Below are 13682 nucleotides of genomic sequence, written 5' to 3'. Positions count from 1 at the left end.
TGAGGACTCTAAATGTACAGCTTGATGTCCTTGGCCGAGAGGGCCCAGCACGCTTCCAGAGATTCCCAAACGGAACACCCGTCTCCCCAGTCAAAAAGTTCCGCGACCACAGGGGTCCCCAGCAACCTAGTCCGCAGCCCAAGTGCCGGTCCGTGGGTTTGCCAGAACTGAGCTGCAGAGAGGGATCTCTGCACCCCGCCTGCCCAGTGGATGTGTCGCGATCGCACAGGGACATGTTACGATCAAGTGGGGCATGTCACACTTGCAGATGGGGGGTGTCTCGCTCTGAGCCCACCCCACCCCAACAAGTCTACAGTCCCAAAAAGTTTGGGGACCGCTCAGCTACCAGATGCTGGTTAGGGTCACCTACCAGGCGACCGGCCCTACCATTAGCCCTGAGGCAGGTGCCACAAGTGGCAAAGAACAGGAAGCAGCAGCCCAGGGAACTGATAAAAGTGAGGAACGCCATCCGGGAGCTGACAAGAGCATTCCTCCAAGAGAAGGTGGACAAATCATGGCTTTCCCATCGTTCTCTGGCCGTGAATTTCATCAGCCTGAGTTGGCCTAGCCATGGCTAAGGAATACGGCCAGTTATTGTTGTAGTTTTACAACCTCGCATGCTGCCTGCAGTTTGTTTGGGTGGGATGGACCTTTCCAGGCTAAGGCAACTGTCAATCAATCCATCGCTGGCCAGTCATTCCTTCCCACCTCTGAATTTAGAGACAGCCTCATCTTTCTGCTGAGTGTTCCCTCTGTTTTGTCTGTTGGAGACTGGTTGTTTGCTTGCCTTTCCCAACTTTAAGTAATAAAACATTTTTAATTTTTCTACTAGCGAAGTTTTGGTATTAACAACAAAGGCATATTGAAACAATATTCAACTAACTGAGCGGCTCCGAAGTGTTCATTGGCAGTAAACCTCTATTAAACAAGACATAAATTCCCTATGAGTCTTGCACTAGTAATGATGAGAATTTTTAGAAAATGGACCAATGGTAGATACTATTTTTAATTTATAAACATCCAAAAATAAATCCAGAAATACACAAGATACTTCAGATATACAGTGGTGCCTCGCATAACGAGCGCACCATTTAACGATTAATCCGCATACCAATGCAGATTTTGCGATTGCGAATGCGATCGCATACCGATGTTTCTTCACAATGGAAGGGGAAACAGCTGTTCGGTGGTTCCAAAATGGCCACCAGAACACCCAAAATGGCCGCTGGAACACTCAAAAATGGCCGCCGGAACACTCAAAATGGCCAGAGGAACACGAAAAATGGCAGCTGGAACATGGGGAAACATCGCAGAACGGTGAGTTTTGGGCCCATATGGAACCCAAATGGATTTTTAGGAATGGGTTTTTTTATCCGTATAGCGATGTTTCCCCATAGCGAAGGTTAATCCGGAACGGATTAACCTCGCTATGCGGGGCACCACTGTACTGTATTACATTATCAACGTAACTTTTAACTGTAAAAATTAGCTGCTTTAGGACCAACCCTCCTTTATTGGGATGAAGGTGGTGTATCGGTAAAATTAAGAAACGAATGCAGGAATGTCTCACACTGTGAGGGCTTGTATACTTTTTCTCGAGTGTGAATTCTTTTATGGTTCACAAAGTTTGAACCATGAGCAAAGCATTTCCCACACTCCAGGCATTTGTAAGTTTTTTCTCCTGAGTGAAGTCTCTGATGATACACGAGTTCTGCCTTGCGAACAAAACATTTCTCACACTCCTGGCATTTGAAGGGTTTCTCTCCTGTGTGAATTCTTTTATGTTTCGCTAAGTATGAAGAAGTAGCAAAGCATGTGCCACACTCCAGGCATTTGAAGGGTTTCTCTCCTGTATGGAGTCTTTGATGCATCAAAAGGCTTGAAGTCTGAGCAAAGCATTTCCCACACTCCAGGCATCTGTATGGTTTTTCTCCTGAGTGGACTCTCTGATGAGTCCTAAGGTCTGACCTATAAGCAAAATGTTTTCCACACTCCTGGCAGTGGTAGGGTTTCTCTCCTGTATGGATTCGGTGATGAGCTCTAAGTTCTGACCCTGAAGGAAAACGTTTTCCACACTCCAGGCATTTGAAGGGTTTCTCTCCTGTATGGAGTCTTTGATGCATCAAAAGGTGAGAATTCTGAGTAAAACATTTCCCACACTCCAGGCATCTGTATGGTTTTTCTCCTGAGTGGACTCTCTGATGAGTCCTAAGGTCTGACCGATAAGCAAAAGGTTTTCCACACTCCTGGCAATTGTATGGTTTCTCTCCTGTGTGGACTCTTTGATGAATCAAAAGGCTTGCATTCTGAGTAAAACATTTTCCACATTCCTTACATTTGTAAGGTTTCTCTGTTGCATGTACTGTCTGATGAGCTAGAAGGTGAGAATTCTGAGCAAAACATTTCCCACACTCCTGGCATCTGTATGGTTTTTCTCCTGTGTGGACTCGTTGATGAGTCCTAAGGTCTGACCCATAAGCAAAACGTTTTCCACACTCCTGGCAATTGTATGGTTTCTCTCCTGTGTGGACACTCTGATGCTTCAGAAGATTTGCATTCTGAGCAAAACATTTCCCACACTCCTGGCATTTGTATGGTTTCTCTCCTGTATGGATTCTGTGATGCATTAAGAGAGTTGAATTACGAGTAAAACATTTCCCACACTCCTGACATTGGTACGGTTTCTCTCCTGGATGGTCTCGTAAGGAGTTTGTAAGATGCAACTTGAGATCACTCTTTGGATGCACATGGGCCTTTTTTTCTGCAAAATGCTTCCCACACATAATGCATTCATAGGGCTTTTTGCTGATGTTTCTTTTCTCTTCTCCATGGGTTGCCTTATGTCTTGTAACGTCCAACCGGGGCATAAAAGAACTCCTACACTTTCCACATAAATGTGAATTCTTCCAGGTATCTGTGGAGAAGACGGAGAAGTAAAGATCTAATTGAACTGCAAATGTAAGAGGAAGAGAAAGGAGATGATGAGGCTTTGTATCATCCTTCTTCGAGGAAGTGAATAATTCTGTCATTAGATATTTTGTCATTTTATTCTACTATCTATAATTAGAAAATTGAATGAGTGAAGCTGATGCCATATTTAATTGTTTTTTTTTTAATTTTTAGTCTGCCTTTCTCCTGATGAGGGGAACCAATATAGCTAGGTGATGTTTATGCTTTTTTTAATCCAAATTTCATATAAAAAAACTATCATTCCAAAAATTTAATAAATTATAAAAAGGACATTACAAAGATATATTAGCCCCATTGTACATCGAAAGATTATAAACCTTTATAACATTGAGAAATATCAACTATTCTAAATGAATTTAGCTTAGTCTTTTCATGTTCTCCATGTTGCTTTCTTTTGGTCTCTCCCAGAATTACATAATTTAATTATTTCATCTAACAATACCACTGACATGCTGTGGAAATCTCTGGGCCTGTCGTGGTGGCTCCATGACCGTCTCTCCTGCCCACTTCAAGTTGTAAATGTACCAGAAGGGGAGCTGCCATGACGTTTTCTGGGAGTGGTCGTCTCCTTGTGCTTCGGCCTCTACAGAGGGTGCCCATGGCCAAAATCTTATTCCTAATTAATGAGCAACCCCTCCTCGACACCCCTTATCACAGAGGGAAGGGAACGTTTGGACTCCTACATTTTGACAATCTACTGCTCTCCTCAGGCCTCCACCCTCTCTAACAGTTCCTTCAAGCAGTGGTTCCCAACCGAGGGCTTCCAGATGTTCTTGGACTTCAACTCCCAGTAATCCTGGCCAGCAGAGGTGGTGGTGAAGGCTTCTGGGAGTTGTAGTCCAAGAACATCTGGAGGCCCAAGGTTGGGGATCACTGCCTTCAAGGACTGCAGCGATATCCCAAGGAACGGCCCATGGGTGGGGTGAGCTGGGACACTGCTCAGAGCCACCTTTTCTGTGTTTATGGTTCTTCGTATTTTTGTGTTTCTAAGGAGATAATCATCACCATTTGGGGAAGGAAGGAGCCTTACTGAGAGACGTCACCATCCTGGCATTCTCCTCCATGACCTCCCTGTGTAGGTCCCTTTGGTCAGGATCCAGCAGCGCCCACTCCTCCTGGGTGAAACACACGGCCACCTCTTCAAAGGTCACTGGGCTCTGCATGAAAAAGAAAGGAGGTTTTCCTCATGGCTCACACAAAGACAATCTCCTAGCAAGTGTCTTTTTAAACTGTTCTGAGGAATTGACTGTTTTCAGACTCCAAGATCTTTCCGTCTGGTCAGGAAATGTCTTGATCATTATTTTTTAAATTATTTCCCAATTTTCAACAGGCTAAAAGTAATAGATCCTGCTATTCCAGCACAGAAACTACCACATTATATGTGTCTGCTAACAGAGGTGCTGAAGTCAAGGAACATTCTTTATGGGGAAAAGAAGCTGCAACTTTAATTAAGGGCCAATGCAGCTGCATACACAGATATTCAAACTCAACTGATTAAAAAATTAAGGCCTCAGATGCCTAGTTCCAGATGGATGGTTAACTCAAATGTTGCCACTGTTAACGTCTTTCTAGCTCTTACGTGAAGACATATATGCGACTGTCTATAACTTCTCATCAGAAACAAAGAGGGCCCAATTTCTCCTCTTCCTCCCCAGAGGAAGCTGCAGAGGACAGAAGCCGGTCTGGTCTTCTCCGTGTCTCTTCCTCCTACCTGATGTGGTTCCTCTCCGTCACCAAGAAGGGGTAACTGAGTCCACATGGCTAGCTTGGTTTGATTCCCTGTGGGAGAAAAAAAGGTGTGGAAAGCCAGCCCATAAACCTGTCTCATATGTTGAAGGGACAATCGTACAGAGTCCTTGTGAGGATGTAATGTTTAGGAGGAGAACCACAAAAGACAGGAGTATTGCTTCAGCACATTTTTGACAGAAACATAATATTTAAACAAACATTTAAATAAATGATAGATCTCTAAATACATATGGGTAGCAAGATCTGTCTCCTCATACCTTTACAACAGTTGCTGTTCTCTTGTTTTGTTTGGGAGAGAGGTATGTTTCCTCATTTCCCTGTCCTACCACAAATTGAAGAAGAAAATGAATCCTCTAAAGTGGAAACTTAAACCATTGGAAAGCGTGGAGACAAGACCCTTGCTTGCCTCCATCCACCCCCATCTCCACAAAGAGCCTCCCAACAACCAACAAGAAGAGCAGCCGAAGGGTATCCTGAATTCTTCAAGGAGGACCATCCAGTTGAAGCGCAGACTGCCCCCCCAGGATCTGTCCTTCCTTACCCTGAGCGTCGGGACCTCCACTCCCACCCTGCCTGATCGCTTCTTGCAGCAGACTCTGCCTGGCGTCCCCAGGGGCCTCCTCTGCCTCCGCGGAAGAAGACTGAACTAGACACAAGGTCTCTTGAGCCTGAAAGAGGAAGGAAGATTCAAGATAAGGAACAACCGTAAGGATGCGGATGCAATAAAAACGAGGCACAAAGGGAGCGACCACCTTCTTTTCAAGTGGCATCTTCTCTAATAAGACACTTCAAGGACAGTGATCCGGCTCGGAAACCCTAGGAATACTCCCAATGTGTTCTCACGTGAAAGGCAGCTGGGGCAATGCAGTCCCTGCCATTTCTGCAGCAGCTGTTGGGGGCCCTGCTAGGACTCGTAGGGACAAAGAACAGGGGCGTCCTGGGGCCAAGGGCTTCCCACAAGTGCCCCACAGGGACCAGGAGGAAACACCCTCACCTGCTCTCCTTCCCGGTTCCTGTCTTCTCCCTGACTCAGGAGGAAGCCTTCTCCCAGGGCCACCGCCTGGGAACTGGTCTCTGCTCCACATTCCCTCACCCAGATGGACATCTCTGGGGGAAGGATGGCCAGGAACTGCTCCAGGAGGATCAGGTCCAGGATCTGAGCCTTGGTGTGTCTTTCTGGTTGAAGCCACTGGTGACAAAGATGATGGAGTTCGGTGCAAATCCCTCGGGGTCCCCCAGCCTCGTTGTAAGAGAATTCCCTGAAGCCCCAGTGGTGGACCTCTGACTTGACAGCCGCCTCACCCAAGATCTTCTGCCCCGTTTTTTCACAGAATGTCCCACTGCTCACAGCCCTGATGGCAGTTTGGCCTCTTCCTGCTTCAGGAACAACCGAGTCTTGCTTGTCCATCTTTCTCTTATGCTCGAAAGAAACCTGCAACAGAGTCCACGGAATGTGTCTCTCTTTTCATTTACACTAATGACAATCTGAACAAGCACCGGACTAGTTAAAACATTGTAAAAAGTGATTATATTGGCAATAAGAAGTGTGGAAATCTCTCTCTCTCCCCGCACAACCCTTCCGGCTACTCCTTCCCCTCCTCCATCCCGGGACATCCTGGGGTCCTCCCACCCTCCTGTCCAGCCCCCCCCCCGGGAGAGACTCACCATCGCCCCCCAAGCACACCTACGAAGCTCCCCAAAACCCAGGGGGGAAGGCAGCCCTTTCGGCAGCCGAAGCCTCGTTTCCCTCCGGAGGAAGCAAAAGGAGGGACCGACGGGGCCTCCTTGTTCAGAGAGGGAGCCTTTGGCTCAGCGGACGCACCCCTTGCCCAGACTCCCCTTCCTCTCTAGGAATCCGGACTCAGTGGGTTTAACCCTTCGAGAGGACTAGGCGAGAGCTCTGGGTCTCCCCAAAGAGGACCGCCCTGAGTCTTCGTTTGCTCGGGCGATGGACGGTGTGGCTCCTCCCTGGGTTGGGAGAGGAAGGCCTGGGGCGCCTTCCTTGCCCAGAAATGGCGGGGAAGGGAGGGTTTCCAGGCGTGCCTCAGCTGAGAGTCTCCCGTCCCCCCCAGTTGGGGGTTTCTCCGGAGCCTGGAGGGAAAGCAGAGGCGGATGCCCTGAACTCAAGAAGGGACCCTTCCCCGAAAAGGAGACAGGGGGTCATAATAATCGATGCTGCGAAAAAATTAATTAGGGCTGATTTTCAGGGGATGTTTCATTTTATAATGATGCCATATTCTGGTTGCTGCCCAAAGCTGCAAAATAGTGGAGGGTAGATTTTCATGTAACTAGGGCTTATTTTTGGGGTCGGGCTTTTATTAGGAGCATCGTGAAAAATCCTCCAAGGGCTTATTTTCAGGCTCCTTTTCAGGAAAACAGGCTATGTTCAATGCAGCTCATTTCCATGGCATTCCAGGTATCTTTCAGCACACAGAAGATGCCAGGTTTCTGCCCCCCCCCCCGAGGACTCTAAATGTACAGCTTGATGTCCTTGGCCAAGAGGGCCCATCACACTTGCAGAGATTCCCAACCAGAACACCCGTCTTTCTAGTCGAAAGGGTCAGCGACCACAGGGATCCCCAACAACCCAGTCTGCAGCCCAGGTGCTGGTCTGTGGGTTTGCCGGAACTGAATTGAAGAGATGGATCTCTGCACCCCGCCTGCCCAGTGGACGTGTCGCAATCGTGCAGGGAAATGTCATGACCCAGTGGGGCATGTCACGCTTGCAGAGGGCATCACACATGCAGGGGTGTCTCACTCATGTTAATGCCACCACCACCGTGCTCTGAGCCTGCCCCCCCCAACATGTCTGCAGTCCCAAAAAGTTTGGGGACCGCTGAGCTACCAGATGCTGGTTAGGGTCAGCTACCAGGTGACCGGCCCTACCATTAGCCATGAGGAGGTGCCACAAGTGGCAAAGAACAGGAAGCAGCAGCCCAGGGAACTGATAAAAGTAAGGAACGCCATCCGGAAGCTCAGAAGAGCATTTCTCCAGGACAAGGTGCACAAATCATGGCTTTACCAGCGTTCTCAGGCCATGAATTGGCCTAGCTATGGCTAAGGAATGTGGGTACAGTGGTGCCTCGCTTAACGATTGCCTCGTTAAATGATGAAACTGCTATACGATGACTGTTTTGCGATCACTTTTGCAATTGCAAAACAATGCTTAAATACGCAAAATTTGCTTTACGATGATCGGTTCCCTGCTTTGGGAACTGATTTTTCGCAAGATAGTGTTTTTTCAACAGCTGATCGGCGGCTTAAAAATGGCCGCCCGCTGTGTAAAATGGCTCCCCGCTGTGTTTTTGGACGGATTCCTCACTTTGCAGGCACCGAAAATGGCCACCTCTATTGAGGATCTTCACTGGACTGTGAGTTTTGAGCCCTTTGGAACACATTGAACGCGTTTTCAATGCATTTCAATGGGTTTTTTTATTTCACTTAACAAGGATTTCGCTTTACAGCAATTTATCTGAAACAGATTATCCTCTTTAAGCGAAGCACCACTGTAGTTACCGTTGTAGTTTTACAACCTCGCATGCTGCCTGGAGTCTGTTTTGCTGGGGTGAACCTTTCTGGGATGAGGTGACTGTGGGTGAATCCACCGCTGGCCAGTCATTGCTTCCCACCTCTGAATTTAGAGACAGCCTCATCTCTCTGCTAAGTGTTCCCTCTGTTTTGTCTTTTGGAGACTGGTTGTTTGTTTGCTGTTCCCAACTTTAAGTAATAAAACATTTTTAATTTTTCTACTAGCGAAGTTTTGGTATTAACAACAAATGTATATCGAAACAATATTCAACTAACTGAGGACCTCCCAAGTGTTAATTGCCAGTAAACCTCTTTTAAGCAAGACATCAATTCCCTGTGAGTCTTGCACTAGTACTGATGTGATTAGTAATTTTTAGAAAATGGACCAAGGGTAGATACTATTTTGAAATTTTTAATTTAGAAACATCCAAAAATAAATGCAGAAATACACATGATACTTCAGATATATTACATTATCAATATAACTTTTAACTGTAAACATTAGCTGCTTTAGGAACATTCCTCTATTGGGATGAAGGCGGGGTATCGCTAAAATGAAGAAACGAATGCAGGAATGTCTCACACTGTGGGGGCTTGTATACTTTTTCTCGAGTGTGAATTCTTTTATGGTTCACTAAATTTGAACTATGAGCAAAGCATTTCCCACACTCCAGGCATTTGTAAGGTTTTTCTCCTGAGTGCAGTCTCTGATGATACATGAGTTCTGCCTTGCGAACAAAACATTTCTCACACTCTTGGCATTTGAAAGGTTTCTCTCCTGTGTGAATTCTTTTATGTTTCGCTAAGTATGAAGAAGTAGCAAAGCATGTGCCACACTCCAGGCATTTGAAGGGCTTCTCTCCTGTATGGAGTCTTTGATGCATCAAAAGGTTTGAATTCTGAGCAAAGCATTTCCCACACTCAAGGCATCTGTATGGTTTTTCTCCTGAGTGGACTCTCTGATGAAGCACGAGTTCTGCCTTGTGAACAAAACATTTCTCACACTCCTGGCATTTGAAAGGTTTTTCTCCTGTGTGAATTCTTTTATGGTTCCCTAAGTTTGAAGATCTAGCAAAGCATTTCCCACACTCCAGGCATCTGAATGGTTTTTCTCCCGAGTGGACTGTCTGATGACACACGAGGGCTTTCTTGCGAACGAAGTATTTCCCACAGTCCTGGCATTTGTAGGGTTTCTCTCCTGTGTGGACTTTCTCATGAGACACAAGGTCTGTCCGGAGAAGAAAACATTTCTCACACTCGCGGCATTTGAAGGGTTTCTGTCCTGTATGGACTCGCTGATGAGTCCTAAGGTTAGATCGATAAGCAAAACATTTTCCACACTCCGGGCAATGGTAGGGTTTCTCTCCTGTATGGATTCGCTGATGAGTCCTAAGTTCTGACCCTGAAAGAAAACGTTTTCCACACTCCAGGCATTTGAAGGGTTTCTCTCCTGTATGGAGTCTTTGATGCATCAAAAGGTGAGAATTCTGAGTAAAACATTTTCCACACTCCAGGCATCTGTATGGTTTTTCTCCTGTGTGGACTCGCTGATGAGTTTTAAGGTCTGACCGATAAGCAAAACATTTCCCACACTCCTGGCAATTGTATGGTTTCTCTCCTGTGTGGACACTCTGATGCTTCAGAAGGTTTGCATTCTGAGCAAAACATTTCCCACACTCCTGGCATTTGTATGGTTTCTCTCCTGTATGGATTCTGTGATGCATTAAGAGAGTTGAATTCTGAGCAAAACATTTCCCACACTCCTGACATTGGTACGGTTTCTCTCCCGGATGGTCTCGTAAGGAGTTTGTAAGATGCAACTTGAGATCACTCTTTGGATGCACATGGGTCTTTTTTTCTGCCAAATGCGTCCCACACATAATGCATTCATAGGGCTTTTTGCCGATTTTTCTTTTCTCTTCTCCATGGGATGCCTTATGTCTGGTAAGTTCCAACCCGGGAATAAAAGAACTCCTACACTTTCCACATAAATGTGAATTCTTCCAGGTATCTGTGGAGAAGACGAAGAGTTACAGACATAATTGAACTCCAAATGTAAGAATAAGAAAAAGGAGACTATGAGGCTTGGTATCATCATTCATCAGGGCAGAAGAGTAAGTTATTTATCACTCAAAGTGAATAATTCTATCATTAGACATTTTGTCATTTCATTCTACTATCTATAATTAGAAAATTGAATGAGTGAAGCTGATGCCATATTTAATTTTTAGGCTGCCTGTCTCCTGATGAGGGGAAGCAATGTGACGTTTATGCTTTTATTTCATGCATATTTCATATACAAAAAACTATCATTCCAAAAATTTAATAAATTATAAAAAGTACCTTACGAAGAAGATATATTAGGCGCATTGTACATCTAAAGATTATAATTTGTAGCCTTAAACAGTTATAACACTGAGAAATATCAAATTCTTGGACTTCAACTCCCAGAAATCCTGGCCAGCAGAGGTGGTCGTGAAGGCTTCTGAGAGTTGTAGTCCAAGAACATCTGGAGGCCCAAGGTTGGGTATCACTGCCTTCAAGGACTGCAGCGATATCCCAAGGAACTGCCTGTGGGTGGTGTGAGCTGGGACACTGCTCAGAGCCACCTTTTCTGTGTTTATGGTTCTTCATCTTGTGTTTCTAAGGAGATAATCATCACAATTTCAGGAAGGAGCCTTACCGAGAGATGTCACAATCCTGGCATTCTCCTCCATGACCTCCCTGTGTAGGGCCCTCTGGTCAGGATCCAGCAGCGCCCACTCCTCCTGGGTGAAACACACGGCCACCTCTTCAAAGGTCACTGGGCTCTGCATGAAAAAGAAAGAGGTTTTTCCTCACGGCTCACACAAAAACAATCTCCTAGCAAGAATCTTTTTAAACTGCTCTGAGGAATTGACTGTTTACAGACACCAAGATCTTTTCATCTGATCAGGAAATGTGTTGATCATTATTTTTTAAATTATTTCCCAATTTTCAACAGGCTAAAAGTAATAGATCCTGCTATTCCAGCGCAGAAACTACCACGTTATATGTGTCTGCTAACAGAGGTGCTGAAGTCAAGGAACATTCTTTGCGCGGAAAAGAAGCTGCAACTCTAATTAAGGGCCAATGCAGCTGCATACACAGATATTCAAACTCAATTGTTAAAAAAATTAAATAATCAAACGACTAGCTCCGGATGGATGGGTAACTCAAATGTTACCACGGTCAACATCTTTCTAGCTCATACGTGAAGAAATATATGTGACTTTCTATAACTTCTCATCAGAAACAAAGAGGGTCCAACTTCTAAGCCTTCCCACAGAAAGCAGCTGAGGACAGAAGCAGGCCTGGTCTTCTCCGTATCTCTTCCTCCTACCTGATGTGGTTCCTCTCCGTCACCAAGAAGGGGTAACTGAGTCCTCGTGGCTAGTTTGGTTTGATTCCCTGTGGGAGAAAGAAGGATGTGGAAAGCCAGCCCATAACTTGTCTCAGACGTTAAAGGGACAATTGTACAGAGTTCTTGTGCATATGTAATGTTTAGGAGGAGAACCACAAAAGACAGGAGTATTGCTTCAGCACATTTTTGACAGAAACATATTATTTAAACAAACATTTAAATAAATGATAAATCTCTAAATACATATGGGTAGCAAGATCTGTCTCCTCATACCTTTACAACAGTTCCTGTTCTCTTGTTTTGTCTGGGAGAGAGGTATATTTCCTCATTTCCCTTTTTTACCACAAATTGAAGAAGAAAATAAATCCTCTAAAGTGTAAACACTGAAACCATTGGAAAGCGTGGAGACAAGATGGACTTTAAATCAGGAAATTTTGAAGGATAAAGAATTTGTGGAAAGAACTAAAAAAGAAATGGAACTCTTCTTCAAAGAGAATAAAAAAGAGGAAACATCCCTGCAGACAATCTGGGACACAGCTAAAGCATACTTCAGAGGATTGGCCATATCTTACATAGCCAAGAGGAATAAAAGGAAAAATCAACAACTTATAAAACTGAAAGAAGAACTCAAAAAACTGGAGCTAGAGCTACAAAAAGAACCGCAGAAGAAAACTCTTAAAAACCAGATGGAGATAGTGAAACATAAATTAAACTTAATAGAATCAGAAGAATTAGCGCAACAAGTCAAAAGAGCTAAACAAAATTTCTTCGAGAATGCCAACAAACCTGGAAGATGGCTATCCTATAGACTGAAAAAAGAAAAACAAAAAAGACTGAGAACGAAGCTACAAGATCAAAACGGAGACCTCCAAAAAAGAGCAAATAAAAAAAATAACTAAAGAATATTATGCTAATCTCTATGACACTCAAGAAGTTTCTCTTGAAAAGATAATACAATATATTAAAAAAGCAAACCTCCATAAAGTACCAGAAAACATTAAAAATCTCCTAAATGAGAAAACAACAATGATGGAAGTAACGGAAGCAATTAAAAAAAATGATAAGACTCCAGGACCAGACGGATTACCAGCAGAATTTTATAAATTCCAAGATATTCCAAGATATAATAAGCTTACCAATAAAAGAGGTCTGCAATGAAGTCCTACTAGAAGCTAAAATACCCACGACATGGCTAGAGGCATATATCACGTTAATACCAAAAGAAGATACGGACTCCACACATATAAAAAATTTTAGACCAATATCACTGTTGAATGTGGACTATAAAATCTTTGCAGTAATTATAGCGGAAAGATTGAAAAAGTTTTTAATGGAGTTCATCCACTCAGACCAACACGGATTTTTGCCAAATAGACAACTAAGATATAACCTAAGGATAATTTTGGACATATTAGAATATTATGAGGTACATTCAGAGAAGCAAATGGCATTAATCTTCTTGGATGCCCAAAAAGCCTTTGATAATGTGAACTGGCAATTTATGATACAGCAAATAAAAGCTATGGATTTTGGCAAAAACTTTACAGTACAAATGTAATTGAGACAATCTACAATGAACAAATAGCTAAAGTAATTGTAAATGGTGAACCAAAATAAAGGACGAGAGCTACAAACTACAAGCATTTGCAGACGACTTGGTGTTTATATTGGAAGACCCATTGGAAACAACATTGAGACTACTGGACAAAATCGATGAATTTGGGAAAGTAGCAGGATTGAAGATAAATAAAGAAAAAACTAAAGTTATAGTGAAAAACTTAACAGCCAAGCAAAAAAAATCAACTCTCAAAGATGTCAGATTTACAAATAGTTAAAAAAGTTAAGTACCTAGGAATATATTTAACTGCTAGATGTGTAACTATAAAAGAAGATAATTATATGAAACTATTTAACCAAATAAAAATAGATATACAAAAATGGAAAAACTTACAACTATCACTATTAGGAAGAATTGCAACAATCAAAATGAACATTTTGCCAAAGCTACTTTTCTTGTTCCAAACAGTGCCAGTGAAAATAGAGAAGAAATATT

At 43.8% G+C, this 13682-nt stretch overlaps 1 protein-coding gene across 1 annotated transcript in view; it reads right to left on the bottom strand.

Annotated features, from left to right (window-relative positions):
• Positions 1-13682, bottom strand: part of LOC110069887 (uncharacterized) — a 39025-nt gene that overhangs the window by 9332 nt on the left and 16011 nt on the right. Inside the window, exons 8-16 of the mRNA XM_078386807.1 lie at positions 11609-11676; positions 10931-11057; positions 8775-10258; positions 6385-6528; positions 5714-6151; positions 5261-5387; positions 4682-4749; positions 4001-4127; positions 1514-2914 (exon numbers count right to left, since the gene is read on the bottom strand). Coding sequence (XP_078242933.1) covers positions 1514-2914; positions 4001-4127; positions 4682-4749; positions 5261-5387; positions 5714-6151; positions 6385-6528; positions 8775-10258; positions 10931-11057; positions 11609-11676 — 3984 coding nt within the window. The remainder of the gene's footprint in view (positions 1-1513; positions 2915-4000; positions 4128-4681; positions 4750-5260; positions 5388-5713; positions 6152-6384; positions 6529-8774; positions 10259-10930; positions 11058-11608; positions 11677-13682) is intronic.

The sequence above is a fragment of the Pogona vitticeps genome, chromosome 2 (genome assembly GCF_051106095.1).
Source record: "Pogona vitticeps strain Pit_001003342236 chromosome 2, PviZW2.1, whole genome shotgun sequence".
In the NCBI taxonomy this organism is placed as follows: domain Eukaryota; kingdom Metazoa; phylum Chordata; class Lepidosauria; order Squamata; family Agamidae; genus Pogona; species Pogona vitticeps.
This window is presented reverse-complemented; position numbering and strand designations above follow the sequence as displayed.